The sequence below is a fragment of the Eupeodes corollae genome, chromosome 2 (assembly GCF_945859685.1).
Source record: "Eupeodes corollae chromosome 2, idEupCoro1.1, whole genome shotgun sequence".
NCBI lineage: Eukaryota > Metazoa > Arthropoda > Insecta > Diptera > Syrphidae > Eupeodes > Eupeodes corollae.
Window position 1 is genome coordinate 115,261,663 of NC_079148.1, and position 22,681 is coordinate 115,284,343.

Here is a 22,681-nt window from a genome sequence, read left to right on the forward strand (position 1 = left end):
CAGGCTTATTTAAATAAATAAATTTGTTGGAAAAGGTAGCCATTTTGTCTTTCTATTTCTTTTATATTATTTTTATTGTTTCGCTCGTGGTTCTTTTCATTGTTTCTTTTCAGTGATAAATGTTTCCAATTTCCTTTTTTTTTATTTCAGGAACAAAAAAAATTGCTTCTTACGAAACGTAAGAACGCCCCTGTGGCAATTCCTAATTAAAGTAATAATTTTGATATCAACGTGATATCACATCTTCACGCAACTTAATCAATCGATTAATCGTTAATTGCTGAACCCACCCCTCATTGAGCTCGTCGTGGTGGCATCACTTAACTTGCCACTGTTGTTTGACAGTTCGGCATAATTTACTCAATTTTAATTTGATATTTCGCGTGATTGGATTGATTAAGTGGTTTTGTTTTGTTTGTTTTTAATTTCTTTTAATTTCGGTTAATTTTGTTTAAATATAAAATAGTCGGCAAAATAAATTGTAACAAATTTATACGCAAATTTCGACTTAAATCTACTCAAAGATTTGGGATTCTGGCTTACAATTAATTTCATTATACAGAAAATATTGTCGCTAAAATTCACCAACCTTTTCAGAAAAATCGAATTGACAGTTTTTTCTTTAGAAAAAAATAAAAACCTAAAAATCATTACTAAAAGTTGGTAAAAAATTGAATCAAATATCTTTTAAAATTTTAAATATTGGCTTCAAATTAGTTTGATCTTATAGAAAACATTATTTTCGACGTTCAGTAAAGTTTGAGAAAAATGGAATTAACTGTTTTTTTTTACAAAAAATTAAGAACCTAAGAAAACCAATACTCAAACTTAGTAAAAAAAATGTTTCGACTCAAATATTTTTTTAAAAATTTAAAATATTCTCTTCAAACTAATTTTATCTTATAGAAAATATTGTTTTCGACATTGAGTAAATATTGTTAAAAAATCCAACAGTCCGTTTTTTTCATAAAAAATGAAAATCTACAAACAAAAATAGTATGCAAAATTGGTTAACATTTATGCGGTATCAAAATAAATAGAAGACTTTGACTTCAAATTAACTTCATTCATCCAATTTGTATTTGTTTATAAAAGCAATAAAATCTTTTAAGAAATGCTACGAAAATTAGTAAAAATTGGTTTTCGACAAAAAATCTCGTTAACAGAAATAGTTTAATTTCAAAATTTATTTCTGTTAACGTTATTTTTTGTCGAAAACCAATTTTTACCAATGCAAAATATTGTTGGTAATTTTTAATTTTTTAGAATAATTCGACTGACAACTTTTTCGACTAAATTCTGAAACCTACAAACTTTTAAGCAAGACAAATCGACAGCCGGGATGGGAATTTGTCGATTTTTTTAAATGTATCAAGGAAACCCTTTTACGATAATCTTAAATCAAAGTTTTGATTTTCGGAACTTATTTAAATTCCAGTCATTTCCTTCAAATTAATGATTAAACATTTAACCTCCTTAAGCCTTCAATTTCCTCTCAGCCAATTTCAAAAACTAATAATTGAAATATTAATCTATTTTAAATGCCATCAAGAATCAATTGCCTATGAGGGCCAGCTGTTAAGTATTGCATGGCCCCTGGTGTACGGCCCACTAAATTAATTTATGTATTTTATATCCCTGGCTAGTAACAAAGTCTCAAAGTTGATACTATGTAATGTATCGTACCTTTTTCTCTATCGAAAATATGTTTTCCAACCCCATTCTTAGTCCAAAAGTATTAAGATTTAACTTTACTTTTTGAGTTGACGTTTTGAAATTTGAATCACGAAGACGAAGAAGCAAGAAAAAAACAAGGAAAAGAATTAGAAAACTTTTCTAGAAATTACCTACACTTTTGCTCAGCTTGGCATAATAACTTTGATGTTGGTTGATGGTTGGAAGTTAAAACTTTCTATTGCAATTTCTCTTCTTAAGGTTGGTGGTTATAGCCCACTTTTCTTGTGTTCTATTTTCCATTTACGTATAATAATAAGACCTACAAAGCTATAGCTAGCTTGCTAAGACCTAATATTCCTCTAGGGAGTAAAGAAGGTGTGTATACAGTTCAGCTCAGCTCTCTAATGAAAGACTAAAGTATACGCAAATTTTAGGGCGGGTGGTCCTCGCACAGAAAGTCCAAAGTTTTAATGTCCGCTGCCGTCTTTTTATTATGTCGCCTTGAGGACCAAACAACAAAATAATTCGAGGTACTAGGTATACACAACTAACGCCTAATCGACTTTTCCTTCGGAAAAAAAGTTTTCCATCATCAAGGGGTTTTTCCTTTCCTTCGACTTTTTCTTTTGCTTCCGACTGCATACACTTAATTGGCCCAAGTTTAAGCAAAAGCAACTCTCAAACTCAAAAGTTAATGCTCTTTGGCCAGTTTAGAAGTTTCATCTGCAGTTTCAAATAGGAAAGGACCAACAACACTAAAAAAAAACAAAAAGCTAAACTTAAACCAGGGCAACCCAAGCAATGATTTGTTATCCTCTGCTTTTGCCTCGGAGGCTTTAACACACAGAACCAGCACCAGCATCACAGCAAATTTGCATTTGGATGGAATTTTTCTTCGTCATGTCTGTGGTTAGTTTTCAGTTTTTAAGGAAATATGTACGATACTCGTAGTATATTTTGTATAGGGTAAACGACCATCAAGCCCAAAATTCACTGCAGGAGAATTCTTTTCCCTTGCCTGGGGGGTAATAATTTAAGTGAAACAACATTACTGCAGAATATGCAGTCGATAAAAGGAAAGGAATGCCAGGACATACACACAACCTCCTAAGCACCATCAAGTCTCTTCCTTAAATTCTATCATGGAATTGGCCGAAATGAATTTGAATATCCCAATAGGCCCTACTTGCCACCCGGTTGATGTCAAAACCAAAGGAGTGGTAAACAGCGAGTTCTTTTAAAAATTCTTCACCCTCTATTCCATATCGTCGGCATCGTCATGAATTGAATTAGTAGCTCCTGAACTACTATACGATACTCAACTCATACACACACTTATAGAGCTGCAGTCTTCTTAACGTCTATAGCCCTAAAAAAGGCTCGCAATGTTGCCATATTAGTATTCAAGTCACGTTTTGTATGTTTCCATCATCATCGGGTGATATCAACTTCATCTTCCTGGAGAATCTTCGCCATCAGTAGCATCATCATCTTGAGTATAATTCGTGTCTGTGTTGTTTTTGTAGATGGCGTTGGCTGTTGGAGGAGTTCTTTAAGATGAAGTTGGCTCACTGCATTAAACTAGCCTTATAATATTATGAGGTTGTCTTCATTCTTGATTAAAAAAAAACTCACAAATCGTGTGGTCTAAGGTATAAGGAAGACTTTTGTATAATGATCCAGCCACAGGTTAATTTTTTACTATTAGTCTTTCATATTCCATTTGCTTTTCTTGAAGAGTATGACCTCTTGTCAGATAATTCTTTCAGGGTTCATCGCTGTCGTCATATTGTGACAAAAGCAGCTTTCTAATTTAATCTGAGAGTAAAAATAGACTCAAATGGAATATTTATGGAATACTTAATTCATTTGCCAGGGTAGCCTATAGATTAGCCTATACAGTCTAAAGTCACATAGGCAATCGTATCACAGTTGACAATATAACCAATAAAGTTGGTTCCAATTAAAAATTTTGACTGAGGAAGTTTGTAAAATTTTAACTTTTCCATATCTTTTCTATGGATGGAAGCATATTTCTAATAATTGTAAAAGTTATCATCACAAGAATTTTGATCTAAACAAAGTCCACTTTCAAAGTGTTGTCCTTAAAAAATATAAATAAAACAATTGACAATTTTCGTTGACCAATAGAAAATACTAATGTTGAACAACTTATTTTGATATTAAATCATTTTATATCGTAACAATTATATTTAATTAAATACTAAGAAATATGTGAGATTGAGATGAAGCAATGAAATTCCAAAGAGTCATTTCAAAGAGATGTAAAAATACTTTTTTAACTGCAGTAATTAAAAAATACTGCGCATCTTAAACGAAACCTTTATAGGTTTTAATAATCGATTTGTTGAGCCGACCTTTACAAAAAATTTGTGCAAACAATTAAAACAGGCTAACCTTATTTTCATATTTAGAAAATAATATTTCTTTGTTGAGAGGAACCTAGAACAAATTTCGCCAATTTCATATGAAACATTTTGTTTAAGTGAAATTTCGAAAGCGAAACATCTTTTGCAATAAATAATAAGGTCAAACAATGTCGGTTTGAGGGTAAGATCTAGAAAATCCTGTCTTTTCACATGGTTAATTATATGTAACGTTTTTACTTCTGACATAATATTTATAAAAACTATATGGCGAGTACTGCATTCTTAAAAAATTTCGAAATCGAGATTTTTATCAAACATCACATAACAAAAAGCTGAGAAGTTGGTCCCCCGATTCCTTTCGTCTTTCTGCCTATCCTCGCTCCTACAGCCCAAACCATTGGGTCGTTTGAGTTTAAACTTAAAAACTAATTTTAAAAGCCGGTTCGCGTCAGCCTTTTTTCATTTTTGTCAAGACTAAAATTACTAACAGTAGTCACCATATAAATGTTTAGGTCACAGATCGAAAATTCGAATTTTCTCAAAATCAAACCGATAGATAAGAAAAAAAAATTAAATTGTCTTTAATTTTTTTTTGCTTAACTTATCTTCTTTCAATAAAAAAAGGCTGGGATGCGACCCACACTGATAACTTCCCATTAAAAAAGTTGTCAGTTGAATTGTTCTAAGAAATTTAAAAATTACCTACAGTATGGTTGGAGGGTCTTTACCTAAAACTGAGCAGAATTGGCATAAGCAAGCCATTGTTGTATATACTTTATGATATGCTTAACGGTAGAAAGTTAGTTGTCAAAAGTGGCAATGTAACACAACACAACATTCTCAATTAAAAATGGTCTTCAACAGGGAGCGGTGAATTCGCCGATTCTCTTCAGCATTTACACCAGCGATCTGATAGGTAGTCTTACAAAGGCAATTGCGTACGCCGACGATCTAATTGCGTACAGAACGGCCCGAAAGGTTGAGGTTTTTAGAATTCTCTTGCAGCGTGATTTCGACAAGATTCAGCGATATTGCGACGACTGGAAACTGAAAATAAATGTCCAGAAGTCGGAGACAATTCTGTTCCGGACTCCGTTGGCTAGGGCCACGAGGGATACGTGCAAGAATTGGTGTTGATCGACGTTCACGACGCTGTACCGGCTTATATCGAACATCCGAATCTTCCAACGAGGTCCTATACAACGGGACTCGAATCAACAGAATTGACAGTTTCGTGATAAAACTCGTTCGAAGTCGCATTGCAAAAGCTTTGTCTTTGACCAACAATTTAATTTTCGGGGCGTTCTATCCGAACGGCGAATATTTTAAGAGTGCACGCTTGAGTGGCTTCATTCCACCAGAGGCATTCCTCTTTTTAGATAGATGCGGTCTTATACAGGATAGATTGGCAGTTCCGCTAATCTACCAGCAACTCCCGGGACATCATGGCACAAGGCGGAGCAGAGCTCCTTCGGGTGAAGCAGGAGAACCAGTTTTGGTGGCTTCAATCGGCACTTGATATTGGATAGTCGGGATGGGGTTTTAAGCCTTGGCCGGCTTACATACTTGTTTTATAGTTTAGGGTTTAGTTTTAAGTAGAAAAGGCATGGTGGCACAAAAAAAATACGAAAAAAAATTTAAAAATAAAATAAACAAAAAAAAAATTAAAAAAAAAGAAAAAAACAAAAAACATGGAATAAAAAAAAAAAATAAAAAACATACAAAAAAAGACAATTAAATATAAAAACAAAAAACGTTAGATTTGCTGCTGTGGTTCTTCTAGTTTTAAGTAGTTTATAGGTAGAATATAGGTAGTTTAAGTTAGTTTTAAGTTTTACATTAGGGACCTTATTTTAAGTAGTTTTTAAGCAAAAATAAAAAGGAAATATCAATAATTTTTTAATTTTTTAATTAATACAAAATAAATAAAATTGAATCTCACATCGAAAAATAAAATTAATTTGGAGTCAATAATTGTCTATTGTTCACGAGATATCGAGAACAGAAGATCAATTCTTACCAAATTTGCGTATTCATAAATTTTATTTTTTTTTTTAAGAAAAAACCGACTGCTGGATTTTCATAAAAAATTTACTGAGTTTTGAAAACAATATTTTTTATAATTTAAAATTGTTAAATAAAAATTGAAGCCACTATTTTTAATTTTTGAAAATATATTTGAGTCGAAATTCAATTTTTACCAACTTTTTTTTATGTTTTTAATTTTTGTAAAAAAAAAGTCAATTGGATTTTTCTCAAACTTTAACCGAATGTTGAAAACAATATTTGGTATAAGATAAAATTAGTTTTAAGCCATAATCTCAAATTTTTGGAAAGGTATTTGGGTCGAGATTAAATTTGTATCTACTTTTAGTAATGTTTTTTTTTAATTTTTATTTTTTGTAAAAAAAAACTGTCTATTTAATTTTTCTCAAAATTTTAGTAAATATTAAAAACGATATTCTTCGTTGTCTAAAATTATTTTGGTGATACAATCATTTTTTTCATAAAATTTTGAAGGTTACAAATATTTTTCCAGTTTTAGGATTTATAAAGACACCGTTTGTTAATTTTTTTTCCAAAAATATACTTGTGACGTATCACGTCATAATATATAATAAACCATTTAATTCAAGTCGCTAGAGTTATTTGTTCGTGAGATATTTTGGGTTAACTAAAATGTTTATCTTTTTTTTTAAATTGATTTGGTGAAAAAAGCACCCACTCTATTTTCTTAAGAGTCCTTTCCGCATTTTTGTGCATTATTTTCGTTAGAACAAAATTTATTTAAAGTCGATATCTCAACTGGTTCTTGAGATATGGACTACGAAGAATAAACTCCCCGAACGTACGTACACACCCACACACAGGCATTTCACTAAACTTTAAGAAATGTCAACATTTTTTATTCGACAAATCGGACCGATTACAATAACTTCTTATGGGAGTATTGAGTAATTAAATGTCATTTAAATTTTTAAAGACAAACTTATTTCAAAGGTAAATTTTTGAATTTGAAATTATAAGTACTATTTGTTAATGGTCTATGAATACAAAAGCAAGTTTGTGCACTTTATTAAAATACACCTTTTAAAAATGTAAGCAAAAGGTACATGACACGCTGTTTTCAAATTACAACGTAGTTCTTAGAAAAGTATATTGTATGATGTTTTCATAGAGTACAAATTTTTATCTTCTAGATAATTTTAATTTTTTTAAGTATCTCATTCAATATTCATAATTTCTTTTTAGTTATCAAAAATCAAATGGGGTGGCGCAACAGTCCGTTGTGAACCAGGGCCTAGTGACTTACAACTCTCAACCATTCCTGTGTGCGAGTACTGTTGTCAGGAATGGAAGGGACCTACAATTTTAGGCCGAATCCGAACGGCTAGTTTGAGAAAGCACTTTTTCATGACTCTTGAAGGATTTGTCAATTCCTCGCAAGAGGCAGTACCCGCGAAAATTAATTTTTTTTTTTTTAAATTAAGGTGGCACAGGCAGGGATTGAACCCAAGACCCCTTGCATGACAGTCCAACGCACTTTTTTTTTTTATTTTATTTTTTTTTATAATTAATTTTTATTAATTCATTCTTAAACCTATCTTAAAGCTAGACAAAAATTCATAAAACTAGCCTAATTATCCATAACTTACAACTAACTTAATGGTCCCATACGGACACTCTAAGTTAAACTAACAGTCCAACGCACTAACCATCATGCCACGGGTACTACTTTTAGTTATTAGGTGAATCTTTATATGACTCAATAGAAGTTGAAAGCTAACCGATTTCAGCTATGTGTTCACAAACTCAGGATTACCCGTTTTCAACATTAATTTTATTTGTTTTTAATTATACATATTTCAAAAACTTCAATCGCAATATCATCAAAAATTGATTTTATAGAATATAAATAATTCAACATTTTTTCAAGGTTTATGTATGGCATATGAAGACTTACATACAAGTAATGATTTTTTTAAAGAAAAAAAATTATTATATTATATACAAACAAATATTATAAATTTAATTTTTTCTTTTGAAAAAAGGCAATGCAAACAAATTTTTTAGAGAAATTGTAATGAAAATCTATCTGTTCGTTTTTGAAAATTTGAATTTTCGAATAGGAGACCCACTTTTTTCGACTTCTATACCTAAAATCTCGAGTTCAAAATTTTTAAGAATGCAAAAGTTTCCATATACATACATCGTGCCTATGCTTCGCAAGTAGAAATACAAGAAAATAGAATTATATTTCTTATTTTATTTGTTAAAAGTTATTGAAAAAATAATAAGCATAATTTCTAGAATCAAGGTGCTCTTCTCTTCACCAGACAGAGGTTTATTTTGGATTGAAATAAACTAATGAATAAATAAATTAGGTGGCGCAACTATCCATTCCTGTGTACTAGTAATCTTGTCAGCAATGGAAGGGACCTACAGTTTTCATGCCAAATCCGAACGGCTAACTTTTCATTATTTGACTTTTGTTCAAACATTTCTCAAATGCTTTGATCCAAATTCGTTCAATGTAAGCAACAAGTCTACACATTTTTCAACAAAATTTAAGAAAAACACAAAATCTCTTCCAAAAATTCAATCCAACATCATTTATTTCCTTATCCATATATTTATCATCTTAAAGTAAGAGAGGAGCTGCAGCATAGGTCAAAGGTGCTGGAGCCAATGGAGCCGAGTATCTCAATGAAGAAGCGAATGGTGAAGCTACATATTGAGCAGCCAATGGTGCGGCCAATGGTGTTGCAGCAACATATTTTGCGATAGCTGGAGCTGCAACAACTGGTGCAGGAGCAGCAGCATAAATTGGAGCTGAAGCGATTCCATTGTAGTTCCTTGCAATCACTTGATTACTTGTGGCAGTAACAACTCCAGGTGCAGCAGCAACCAATGGAGCAGAGTATGCAAGTGGTGCAACAAATCCCGGCTTGGCAGCAGCACAAGCAATGACAGCAAAGATGACAACGGTCTAAAATAACAACACAAGAAAATAGATTGAGTACAAAAATGTCCAATAAGTGAATTTATTTTGCATTTACTTACGAATTTGAACATTTTGATTTTGGGTTTGAATTGATGGATTGAAGTGTTCCAAGAGGTGTGAGCTTTAAGTCTGATTTGGTTAGCGTCAATTGAAGACTTTTATATCAAATTGATACGTGACCATGGAATATGATAGCTCATTGAAATTCCTCAAATGAATACTTTGCGTCAAAAATCATTAACACTTGTTGAGAGTGTGGACTGTATTGCAACTATTAGTATCGTTTAACCTTTATCAAGTTCAATTTTTACAAAGCTGGGTGAAATAAAATAAATCATGATTGTTGCAGAAAAATTAATTTAATAATAGCAATATTATTTAACAACCTTTACTTTAGATTCTTGCCTTGAAATAAAACGTTTTGTCACAAAGAATCAAATTTGTATCGAGTTAAATTTTAAAGTATTTAAAGGTGTACTTAACCGTCACCCAAACAAAAAAAAAACACTAAAGACTGAACTAAACTGATTGAAATTAATTATAAAAATATAAAACTTCTATACGTTCCATCCACTGAGTCCTTTGAGGCGAATTAAAAATAACTTCAGAGGAAAATACGATATCAAAAAAAAAAAATTAAGCCAAGTTTGTCGTTGCAATATTATGGTGGTTCCCTGACGGTATTTTTTCTTTTTATCTCCTTACTATATATTCATGGTTTGTGTTCACTTTTAATACATTTTTTTTTATCAAAAGCTATGTGCATTCCAACCGGAAGTAGGATCAACTTTCCACAAACCTTTCAAGCGAATATTAAAATGTTCATCCCATAGTTTACAGTCTTAGTAATATAAATTAGACACACCTTCCAAACAAAAAAACGTCTATTAATTTTGTCTTGGAAAAGATAGAAACCCTCTGACGGTACAACTAGGCGTATACTTATTCTTTTTATTTTGTTGAATTTTTAATAAATTGTTCATAAATTTGTATTTATTTATAGATTGTGACATCAATAGAATTCTGAAGACTTAAAAGGTGGACAGCCAGATCATAGGAGCAGCATGTCTACTTAACCGAATAGTTCATCAAATGCAGGTAAGAGCTCAGATTTTCAATTCACGCTTGATGTTAAATAACTATATTTGATTTGCAAAATTTTATGTCACTGACTGTATTTCCAAGATAAATTTGTTCCCAAACTTAAAAGCCTTGCAATATAAACAAAAAAAACAAAAATCAAAAATGTCTGTTAACAAAATATAAAATGAAACCACCTGCCTGTAAAATACTTCAGCCAAAATTTTTACTGGATGTTATCTCAGGAGAATTTATGTTGTTGTTGTTGCTTTTTTGCGGGTCCTTATATTTTCCTGGAATATATATAAGTTGCATGGCAGTATTTTTTTACTATTTTTATGTTTTCATTTTTTTGTATAAGAATTTACTTTGAGCCCACGCCAAAGGAAAACAGAATATTCCCAAACTAGAAGACCAAAAAAAGGAAATATTATATTTTAAAACTTAATTTTAAAAAAATATATTCTAGAGCCTAAGGCGAAAAAAAATAAAAATACGCTCTTGTGGGCATAATTGGACAATTAATGTGATTTTAGAAACCTTAGACATGAGGAAACGTCTTTTTTCCTTTGAAATGAAAAAGTTTGAAGTCGTTGGGATTATGTTTGATCTTTGAATGCTATCGAAAATTAAATAGGGAGTCTTGTTGAAATTTAATAGATTCATACAGTTTATATGAAAACGAAGGAGTCAGCCAAGGATTCCTTCATTTTTCTAATTTTTACAAAAAATTTACTATCACATTATTAATTTAATAACTTATTCCATAACATAACCCACAAGCTGCGGTGACAGAATGAACCTCTCAATTATTTCTTCAAGCACACCTGAGTCTGCAATACCTTCCCACAAACCCTTGCCCACCTTCCTCCGCACTAATGAAAGAATTTAAAAGTTTTCCTTCCTTCCTTAGGAAAAACTTTATTGGATCTCTACAAAAACATCAACGTTAATTAAATTGAACATCTATCTTCTGGATTTTGTCAGAATAATCGAAAAGTTTATATTCAACACGATGTTGGTTGATGATGGTCCTTCTCTTGATTTCCTCTTCATCTTCATGGTTCTATAGCCTAGGGCCCGACTCGACCACTTCCATTCGTCATATAAAACATAGCTATAGTCTAAAAATAAAATAAAGTGAGAAACTTTATATTTTTCCGGATTGATAAAATACCAAACCGACCTCACTGCAGTAAGAAGAACGTATATAGTATTTACTTTGCAGTTTCAACACCGCAGGTAGAGGGTTTATACGAGTACCATCAAGTTATCAAAATTAAACTTTTTCTCGTTTATATTGCGTTGAACAGTTTTGGGTTTAGTTGGATGCGATGCAATGGTTGTCATTTTTAGTTAGTTCATATTTTGCCTTGACAGGGTTGTAGAGTTGGTTTTTGAGTCGAAATGAGGATTTTTTGAAGAAAATTTATCTTTGTCTCGGGATATTTGCAGCTGATGCTGCAAGTATTTTTATGACATCTAACATCACACCTTTACGGAAATTGTTTTGAATAATCAAAGTTCAGATAAAATTTATTTAAGTAGAATGTTCGATGAAAAAAAAGAGGAACTTATTTAAAAAAGTTGAAATATTTTCATTAATTTTGTGGGACTTTCTCATTTTGTTAAAAATATGCACTTGAAGAAAAGATCTCAAAACTGTAAACACTTTGTTTAAATATATAGTTACACTTTTTTTGCTAAAACATTGACTCTTAGGTATTCAAAAAATAAATATGGCAGCAAGAACTTATCATAAGTAAAAGGTCGTATTAAATTCTTATTAAATACCTAATTTCTTATTAGTTCATCGAAAATATTAAATAATTATTTTGGACTAATCGCAAATCCCATTATTGAAGAGTCAGATGAAGAGTATTTTGTCTTTAATTTTGTTAAGTTATTTATTTCATGATAATATCCAATAGATTTTGTATGACTTATATGTGGGATATTCCTAACAATCCATCGAAAGCTTAATAACTGGTCAAGAATAATCAAATGTAATTTCTCTTATTTGTAAAAATAATAAAAGTTTAAATCTTGGTCAATTTTTCAATTTAATTGATGAGATTTTCGAAAAAAAAATATAATATAGAGGGTGATTTTTTTAAAGTTATACGAAAGTTTAAAAAAAAACACTTACAATTAAAAAAATGCATTAAATCTTTATTTGAATCGATAGTACGATCCATAAAATTTTACGTTTGACGATGATTTCATGCAAATGTTGACCTTGACTGTGCCCCAAATGGTCCATCCGCTTAGTACAATTTTGGCATACTCTTTCCAACATATCGGCCGGTATCTCACAAATAAATGCTTCAATATTGTCTGCCAATGCGTCAATTAAAGCGGGCTTGTCAGTTAAGACATGACCTTTAACATAGCCCCACAAAAAATAGTCTAAAGGCGTTAAATCATACGATCTAAGCAACCAATTGCCCGGTCCCGAACGTGAAATAAAATGTCCACATAACTCGCCGTTTTGCGTGCTGTGTGGCATGTGGGATCGTCTTGTTGAAACCACATGTCATGCACGTCGTTCAGATTAAATTCTTGCACCAACTGTATTTTGAAAGGCATCACACCTAAATCCTTCCGAAAAAATTTTCCACGTTGTTGAGTAACAGAGGCCCAATTGCTGAGAACGGTGACGAATCGATAATTGATGGTCATAATTAACACTGAACTCTACGTAAGCGTGTTCTAGTTTAATGTCCAACAATGTAAATCATGTGCGAAATAGACCGAATAGCCACTTCAGTGGGTCATTAAACTGACCATAAAATTAAAGAAGCGCGCGATGAACTTTCTTAACAGAGCACGCATTTTGATTATAAAATTCAATAATTTGCAAGCGTTGTTTGTTTGAAAGACGATTCATAGTTAAATTATAGACTAAACTGAAGATGTTTGACAGTGAAACAAAACACGAAACGTACGTCAGCTTTTTAAACCAGTGTTGCCAAAAAGATAATAGCTAAAAAACCACCCTTTAATAAGTTAGTTTAGAAAAACTTTGCATAGAATTTAAAGTATTGTCAAAGTCATGTTTTGAGATTTATAAGTGAGATATTCGCACAAAGGATAGGAATGGCAGTGCCCGTGTAGTGATGGTAATTGTGCGGGACTGTCATACCAGAAGTCTTGGGTTCAGTCCCTGCCTGTACTGCCTCTTCCGAGGAATTTACGCATATCCCAAGGGTTATTGTTGTTATGTTCGGATTTGGCTAAAAACTTTAGGTCCCCTCCATCCCAGACATTACTAGCAAATCACAATAATGGTTGAGAATGGTTAGTTGTAATTTATTTATTATAATATTAAAAGTGGAAAAAGTACAATTTTTGTTTTAAATACTTACAAATTAACTATATTAAGTTTTTTGTCAATTTGTAGTAGGAAAAAACTTTCCCCATAATTAGGAAACAAAACGTAGTGGAAGTGGTTGCCTAAGCTGACTTCTTAGTAGCGTATCCCGCCACTATAAAATGTTTACGACGTTTGCGATGGGCTATGACTGTAGTTCAAGAATTATTTTAATGATATGGACCTTAAGAGTTTGAATCGGTTTCGATAATGTCTGTCGTCGTTCTCCACAAAATAAAGTTCAGAGAGGTTATATCCCAGGTCCATCTCCAAGACGGCTGATTTTTGTTCATAAGATATCGATTGTAAGATGGGTTGTTTAGCATTAACCGCCATCATACCAAACATAAACTAGAGGTTTTAAAAACATGTATCCAGTAGTACAAAAGTAGGTTTTAAAATAGCTCTATAACGCCAATCATTGACCGTTGAGGGTGGGATGCGACCCACACCGATAAATTCCCATCCCTTCTGTCGATTTGTCTCGCTTAAAAGTTTGTAGGTTTTCGTGTTTGCTTAAAAAAGTAGTCAGTTGATTTAATCTATAAAATATTTAAATTACGAACAATATTTTGCAAATAATGAAATAGATTTCTAAATCTATTTTTGTTAACGAGATTTTTTGTCGAACACCTATTTTAGTAGCATTTCTTAAATGTTTATAAATTGGATGAATGAAACTAATTTGAGAGATATCAAGAACAAAACATTAGTTTTTACCAAACATAAGTACTATTTTTTGTAGATTTTATTTCTTTTATAAAAAACGGACTGTTGGATTTTATAAAAAACTACTATAGATCGAAATCAATATTTAATGTGAAATAAAAAAAGTTAAGGACCCGTGGCATGATGGTTAGTGCGTTGGACTGTCATGCAAGGGGTCTTGGGTTCAATCTCTGCCTGTGCCACCTTAATTTTAAAAAAAAAAATTAATTTTCGCGGGTACTGCCTCTTGCGAGGAATTGACAAATCCTTCAAGAGTAATTCTTGTCATGAAAAAGTGCTTTCTCAAACTAGCCGTTCGGATTCGGCCTAAAATTGTAGGTCCCTTCGATTCCTGACAACAGTACTCGCACACAGGAATGGTTGAGAGCTGTAACTCACTAGGCCCTGGTTCACAACGGACTGTTGCGCCACCCCATTTGATTTTGATTTGCAGGACAAAATTTTTAATTTTTGAAAACCTATTTGAGTCGAAAGCAAATTTTTACCAAGTTTAAGTATTGTTTTTTTTAAGGTTTCTATTTTTTGTAAAAAAACTCAAAATTTTACTGAATGTTGACAACAATATTTTTTAAAAGATAAAAAAGTTTGTATCCAATATCACAAAGTTTTGAAAAGATATTTGAGTCGAAATCAATTTTTACCAAATTTTATTAATTGTTTTGCTTAGAATTTTAGTTTTTGTAAGAAAGCTGTCAATTCGATTTTTTTTAAAAAATTTCAGAATGTTGGAAACAATATTTCCCATAAGTAAAAATTTGTTGGAAGCCATAATCTCGAGTTTTTGATAAGATATTTGAGTCTACATTAAATTTTTACCAACTTTGAGTAATATTATTTCTATGTCATTAATTTTTGTAAAAAAAAGTGTCAATTCGATCTAATAAAATTTTGTAAAAAACGTTATTTTTGTTTCGTGAGGTATTTAGGGTTAACCTTTTTACTTACGACATATAGGAACTATATGGCAAGTCTTGCATTCGTGCAAAATTTCGAACTCGAGATTTTAATCAAACATGATATTACGATGGTAGAGAAGTCGAAAAAAGTGGGTCCCGCGATTCCGTCCGGTCGGTTTTGTCTGTCTGTCCACGCTCCTACAGCCTAAACCATTGGGTCGATTGAGTTCAAACTTGGAAGTTAAGGTTTTGAGCAGATTCGCGTTAGGCGTTTTTTTCATTTTTTTTTAAGATCAAAACTAACAGTGGCCCCCATAAAATTTTTTTGGTCAAAAACCGAAAATTCGAATTTTCTCAAAAACAAACCGATAGATTTTTTTTAAATTTTCTCTAAAATTTTATTTTTAACTTGGCTTCTTTTTATAAGAAAACCATATTTTTGTATTGCTCAGGAAAGGTACCGCTCATAGAACCGTTATTTTGTTTTTTAATTTTCTCAGCAACTTATGAACTCATTTTAATAATTTTTTTTTCTGAATAAGCTCCTTTATTTCCTTAACAATATTTGATTAACAGAAATTCAATTTTTAATTGTTTGAATTTTTTAAAAAATATTGAATTTTTATTTTTCAAAACTCTATATCTCAAAAACGGGTCAACAATTTTTTACGAAATTGAAACGTAAGACGTATATTTACAATCACTAAATAACTGCATTCCAAAAATATTTTTAGAACAAAATTGGAAAATTTTATATATAAAAAATTAATTTTAAAAAAAACCGCTCTAACGATTTTCAAAATAAAAATTTAAAAAATAAACGGTTTTTTTATTTATAAAATGGCATTTAAGTTTTTGAAGACAAACTTATTTTTCAGGTAAAATTTTGAATCTTAAAATATTATTTTTTTAATTATTTTTAGTGTGCGTGAGCCCGAAAGATCGCATTATTTTGACAAAATTGTAATTACATTCCTAGCTTTCATCCAAATTAGTGCATATGGTACACATTTATATGATACATTTAATCAACAATCTATTTTAAAGAGTCTATCAAGAAGTATTATCTTGGTAACTTTGTATATAATGATTTTAAAATATTATTCTTTACGAATAAGGTTGTTTCACACATGATTTACTGGCCTTCGCCTATATAAAAAAATAAATACTTAGTACCTACAAGTTAAAGAAACTGGCCAGAGAGAGTATATGTATTTTCTGTTAGAATCACTTTTTCAACGCATACACATTGTACCTATTTATAAAGGTATAACGTACAACTTCTACAACTACTGCTTACGTGTCACTTCTTAACTAAAATCCAAAACGCACAAGAGCCTGACTGTAAACAACACATTAACAGCAATTTCTTGTACTTGTTCGTATGCTTGTTTTTTAAAACTTTAGTGAAAAAAATAGACTGAACGTAATAACTCCATGTTTGCGCTGAAAACTTGTAGTAAAGAAGGAATGTAGTATGTACCTTTTAGCCACCAATAACATTCCTTCATTATCATCATAAACATGTCCTTATCTATCTATCTGCATAAAGCTAAGCACGCCAAGTGAACTATTCTAGGGTCGTTTTAGACATCTACCTGCTACCTAACTACACAACCAATAGGCGATCGCCTCACAATTTAAACATTCATGGTCTGCCTCTTTCTTATCTTATTTATTTTCCATCCTGGTTCTTCTAATATGAAATTACAATAAAGCTATCTAAAGGAAAAAAGCTTTTAAGGAACAAGTTGAATACACAAACAATTGTTTTCGTTAAGTATGCTTACAAGTATTTTTTATTTCCGGGATGAGTTGTCCGAGGATGAGTTGTGTCTTGGGATGAATCAGACGTTTTTTTACAAATCAAATGGCATTTATGTATATCTTTGAAGACAAACTTATTTTACAGGTATATTTTAAAATCTGATATAGTTACTATTTTAAGCAGACTCTTTGCATATAGGAGCCTAACAACCTAACAAAAATCAATACTAAAATTTGGTACAACTTTATTTTCGACTCATGTATCTTTTCAAAAATTCAAAATATTGGCTTCAAACTTATTTTGTCTGAGAGAAAATATTGTTTTCGACATTCAGTAATTTTTTTATAAGAATCCAACATTCCGTTTTTTCATAAAACGTACTCAAATTTATTAAAAAAATATTTTCGATATCTCATGAACAGTAGAAGATATTGACTTCAAATAAATTTTATCAAAATCAAAAAGCTTAATTATGTATTTTTTTCAAGGTTTATTTGTGGAGATTGATTTTTAAGCTCTTTCTTTTTGGGATGTTTGCAAGTATTAAATCTTTCAAATAGAAAATAAAGTATTTAAATAAACAAAATAAAAAGTTTGCAATGCTCGAATATGGAAGTAAAGTATGCGAAAATCACACTTTATTTTATATTAATTTTGTACTAATTGTTTATTTTTTTTGAAAATTTGTTAAAGTTTTGCGTTAAAAGACTAAATATCCGAAAGTACTACCAATTATAAGCATCCTCCGATTTAAAGTAAATTCCATTAATATTGGAATAGAAGAAGAAAAGCAACACAACTTGTAGATTATGAATTTTTCATAAACTACCCACGATATATTATTTATATTCTTCCAATTTGTCCTTCATCAGACTTCTAATATATTTTTCATAAAATATAAGGAATTCAGTATTTAAGGATTTGCAAATTATGCAAAAATAACATGCCCAAAGTTTTCTAAGAAAAAACACAATTTACTTCAGCTACCCAAAAATTAATGAATTCTACCACAGGTAGGTTACGTAACACATAGACCATCACCTGTCACACCATCCGCACTACCGCCTCCGCTGTGGCGACGCTGGCACAAGGTTTTCCATAAGTGGATAACACAAATTCCTAAAATTTGTGCATAAATTTACATTTTTTCTATCAATCTTACAACTTTAGACAAACTACCAACCCGTAGAAAAATAAAACTACTTTAAGCTTCAACTTAAAGTCTCTTGAGAAATTCATGGAAAATCTAATTTCGCTTATATGTCATGGTTTTGGATGTTGGTTGGTGGAGCTGTGGTCGGTTGTCACGAGCTGTCGCCACTTTAAAGAAAACCTTATCCCGAAGAATAACTCAATGGAAAATTTTGTGAAAAGCTGAAACAACGGAAAAAAAGCATAAAAAATGTTCCAAACGATAAGGACACTCAGAATAATTTATGAATAATGGAACCGTTTTTACTTTTTTTTTCGTCCTCAAACATAGATCTCGATTTATGAAAGTGAGGCAGCATAAAGTGCTAGAAGACCGCTTCGTTCTGTGGCGGTCGCTTCAGTCCATCTGAGTTACATACATAGGTAGCAGAGGTATACAGGGACAAAGTCGTGTTTTTTTCGCTTTAAACTCGATTCTAGCAAAGTGTGCAAAATTCTGACACTAGGTGGTGCTTAGTTGCTATGAATGTACAAATGTACAAAAGAGAAAACCTTCCACCATTTCTGCCGCATTATACCGCATCGTGTATCCTTAATCCGATTGAATGGCTCGGTGAACAAATTATCCTGATATGTGAGCCAAGGAGAAAAAACAGTCAGAAGTGGTGGCGATGAAGACGACGGCCGTGGCGCTGAGCGACAGAATGAAGCACAGCACCAGCAAAAGCACCATCAGCTCGCTGAAAGCAAGCAAGCATTCCCTTCCGCATGACTGGCAAGTGCGCGAAGCTTCAACGCTATACGATTAAAGCACTATGACAGCTTAAGGAACAAATCCTTGCTCACTTTCCACGGCAAGGCAACCACATCAGAACTTAAAAAAATCCATCCACAACCACGAGATGAAAGTTCAAGAAAACTCCAAAATGCTTTCTACGACTAAAAAGGGAAGGGTGCTTTATTTTTATTTATATTTTACAGCTTCTACACGACTTTAACGCGACTTTTGACAGTCTTACAACAAAAGGGGTGAAGATGTATATCTGAGAGGAGCAGCAGCAGCCAAGGGAGTGGAGTAGCCATAGGCAGCAGCATAGGCGGCTGGGGCGGAATAGGCAGCAAGAGGGGCAGCTAACCTGGCTGCCGGTGCAGTGTAGGCGAAGGGAGAAGTCCTGTAGGCAGATAGTCCAGCTGGTGCGGCAAAAGCTTGGGGAGCGTAAGCGTATGGAGCCGACAAAAGAGCAGCATTGTAATTGTTCTGGATATCAATGCGACTGCTGCCGCCTGGAGCAATGAGCGCTCCGCTGTAAGCCAATGGAGCTGGGTATGACAGAGGAGCCGAGTAGGCAAGTGGACTGGAGTAGGCTGCAGTCAGAGGAGCTGAGTAGGCTAGTGGTGCAGCAGCGAGTGGAGCTGCAGCTAGTGGTGCAAGAACTCCTGGTTTGGCAGCGGCACATGCAACGAGAGCAAGGACAACCATGATCTGGAAAATAAATACAAATTAAGGATTATAAATCTCTCTTTTTTAGAAACTGGTGCCGCCGCGGGAAACTTACGATTTTGGCCATTTTGCTTAGACTTGGTTTGGTTGGGTTTTTGCAAATTATGTGAGTTGATGGAACGAGCTGTGCTTCGAATATGGTTAACAGTGAGCTATGTCGAGGCTTTTATATGCATTAACAAAGTTGCACGTTCTTCGCATAAATGTTGGCTTATGATGCATAACTCGTGGGCCTTATGGTGGGCACTCTTTAATAAATTTACATAAAGTGGAAGTGGATGGCGAGGAATGTGCATATCTGGTGGTTTATATTTAACTTTATGTATGTTTGTGTTTTTGTTTATACAGAAAAATTGGTCAACATTGCTTGTAGAATAATTTGAATTGTTTTTGGATTATTTTTTCTTGGATGAGTTTCAAGGATTTGTTTGTTTTGTTTTCTTTTAAATTGGCATTACATAATTAATTAATTAGAGCAGCAGCCAAAAGATTGTTTACTTACTTTTTTCCATTTTAATTTATTCAAAAAAGTTAATTGCTCAGTCAGTTTATTGTCATTAAAAGAGTATAATTAAGGAGGTTATGCAAAAGGGTAAATTAACGAATAGCACACTTTGTATGAGCGCGTTGTTAAGTTGGCTAAAAATAGTAAACAGTTGAAATAATTTAACTTAATCAAAGCCAGGTTCTTCGAATTGAAACCTTATACCACATCTTCAAATTCAATAATTAAATATTTGTTGATTAGATTGAAATTTAAAAAAACTGATAGATTTTCTTTTTTAATAATGCTTAAAACGTTTTTTGTGTTCCAATTAAAAAAAAGCTTTAAATGAACCCTGTTTTATGAAAATGGCCTACATTAAAAATGTCATAGTGCCCAAAACAATTTTATGAACATTTTGTTGCACGATTTCGAAATATTACCAAACCTTTGGGTGTTAAAATTTTGTTTAGTCTTATGAAATTCCAAATAAAAAGGAGAATTCGGCCTTATTACCAAATAAAATATCACAGCAAGATATTAAAAATGTCATATCGCTTAAAAAAATTCAGAAAAAAATCCCACAAGGCTCAAAATAATAGATATGTCGTCAAAAATCATTTTTAAATATCATAATGCTGCAGTACCCGTAGCATGATGGTTAGTGCGTTGGACTGTCGTGCAAGGGGTCTTGGGTTCAATCCCTACCTGTGCCACCTTAATTTAAAAAAAAAAAAAAAAATCGCGGGTACTGCCTCTTGCGAGGAATTGACAAATCCTTCAAGAGTAATTCTTGTCATGAAAAAGTGCTTTCTCAATCTTGCCGTTCGGATTCGGCCCAAAATTGTAGGTCCCTTCCATTCCTGACAACAGTACTCGCACACGGGAATGGTTGAGAGTTATAAGTCACTAGGCCCTGGTTCACAACGGACTGTTGCGCCACCCCAATTGAATTGAAAAATGCCCAAATTTCTCATTGACATATCATCTAAAAGATGTATTGGGTTACAACATTTGTTTATTTTGGGAACTACGATAGGAAATTTCTATATATGCAGATGTTTTTAATGCAAGAAAACATACATATAACTTCGCATACGGGGGTTGCAGGGGGACACCATGCCCCTTCTTAAATATCTCACTCTTATTACTGACAGCCCAACTACCCAACATTTTTTGAAAAATATGAAATTTCTAAATTTGGGCTTTATTTATACATTGAAAGTTGGTTTGGATGTTATAACATTTTATTTGGGCTTTGTGTCAGTTTATGATTAAGGTTATAATCGTCGTAATGCCCAAAATAAATGTCACAACTCCCACAAAACTCAAATTCAAAATTTAAAATTCTTTTGGGTTTTTTAACTCTTTGAGTTTTTTGGTATATTAGGATTTGGGGCGTTATGGTTTTAGGCGAAAAAAAACTAACGCCTCATAAATATCTAATAAAGTTTTACTTTATTTTTAACAATTATTGAACCCCAGAAAATTAAGGTGCGATTAGAAATATAAATATTAAGAACTTTTACATAATTTGCCCAATATATGTCAAGAGTGTTCCAAATGGTGCCACCAAATTCACCATGTGAAAGAAAGTGCCACTCTCTGTGGATGCTTTGGCTTCTCAACAACAATGTGCGGCCAATTTTGTTGGTTTATGAAGTTTGAATACTTTGTCAGAAAAGATGATTTTTGCCTCCAAAATCATTGCGTTATCCGAACTGCTCTAAGGTTCAAACTACGAAATGGTAATAAAGCAGATGGTCATGCGTCTTCAATTGTTAACTTAATTGGATCTCGTAACCAGATTCTCCGGGATCTTTGCGTGAAATTCTCCTCCGGTTAGAGCTGTCAAATGTTGAGCTGTTGAGACCGATGGTGAGTTGTTGTTTGTGAATTAAGTATCTCAGTCTTAACTTAAGCAGCCCAATTCCCATCTGTAAGCACCGTACAAAGATTAACAAACATGCATACAGCGGGCTTTGTGGAAACAGTAACTTCCACTTAATTGCACCTCGCTTAAATAAAATTCCCTCTTAAATGACCGAAAAAACGAGTTCAAAAATTTCAGATAAACACACAACAGCTTTTTCTGGTTGATTGTCCCCTATCAACCAAAAAAAGCTGTTGTGTGTTTATCTAATTTTTTTTTGGTTGATTGATTGTCCCCTATTTAATTGGCGCTGCATAAAAGGACGAGAGCTATAAGCAGAAGAGGCGAGAGGAACGCCGACTTCTCAGAAGGAAAAAGAGAGGGCATGAGAAGCGTTAAGAGGTATAAAAGCAGGAATGAGGCTCGAAAGTTTTATGAACAGGTGAAACGAAATTCACAGGTACATAAACCTAGAACCGAAGGCTGCAAAGCCGAAAGTGGAAACATCATTGTGGAACCGCAGTCAATGCTTAGGATATGGAAGGACCACTTCTGCAGACTGTATAACTACGACGAAGAACTGAATTCCGCTGTCAGGCAGGATGATCCATTCAACATAGACGACGACACCTAACAATCCCGTCCTCCCTACTTAGACGAAGTAAAGATTGCCATATCTAAGTTGAAGTCTTATAAAGCCACTGGAGCGAATGGCTTGGATGCCGAGCTCTTTAAAGCAGCTGGAGAAAAGTT

The 22,681-nt window shown here is 32.7% G+C and overlaps 2 protein-coding genes across 2 annotated transcripts; both read right to left on the bottom strand.

The window, feature by feature from the left end:
* Window positions 1–8,654: 8,654 nt before the first annotated feature.
* On the bottom strand, window positions 8,655–9,269 carry LOC129947084 (cuticle protein 16.5-like). Its single transcript, XM_056057519.1, has 2 exons — window positions 9,132–9,269; window positions 8,655–9,057 (listed from the first exon to the last, which is right to left on the bottom strand). The coding sequence occupies exons 1-2, from the start codon at window positions 9,141–9,143 to the stop codon at window positions 8,710–8,712; spliced, it is 360 nt and encodes a 119-aa protein (XP_055913494.1). The 5' UTR covers window positions 9,144–9,269; the 3' UTR covers window positions 8,655–8,709.
* A 9,728-nt stretch (window positions 9,270–18,997) lies between these two features.
* LOC129947014 (cuticle protein 21-like) lies at window positions 18,998–19,775 on the bottom strand. Its single transcript, XM_056057411.1, has 2 exons — window positions 19,627–19,775; window positions 18,998–19,553 (listed from the first exon to the last, which is right to left on the bottom strand). Exons 1-2 carry the CDS (start codon window positions 19,636–19,638, stop codon window positions 19,086–19,088), a joined length of 480 nt encoding a protein of 159 aa, XP_055913386.1. The 5' UTR covers window positions 19,639–19,775; the 3' UTR covers window positions 18,998–19,085.
* Between the last annotated feature and the right edge of the window lie 2,906 nt (window positions 19,776–22,681).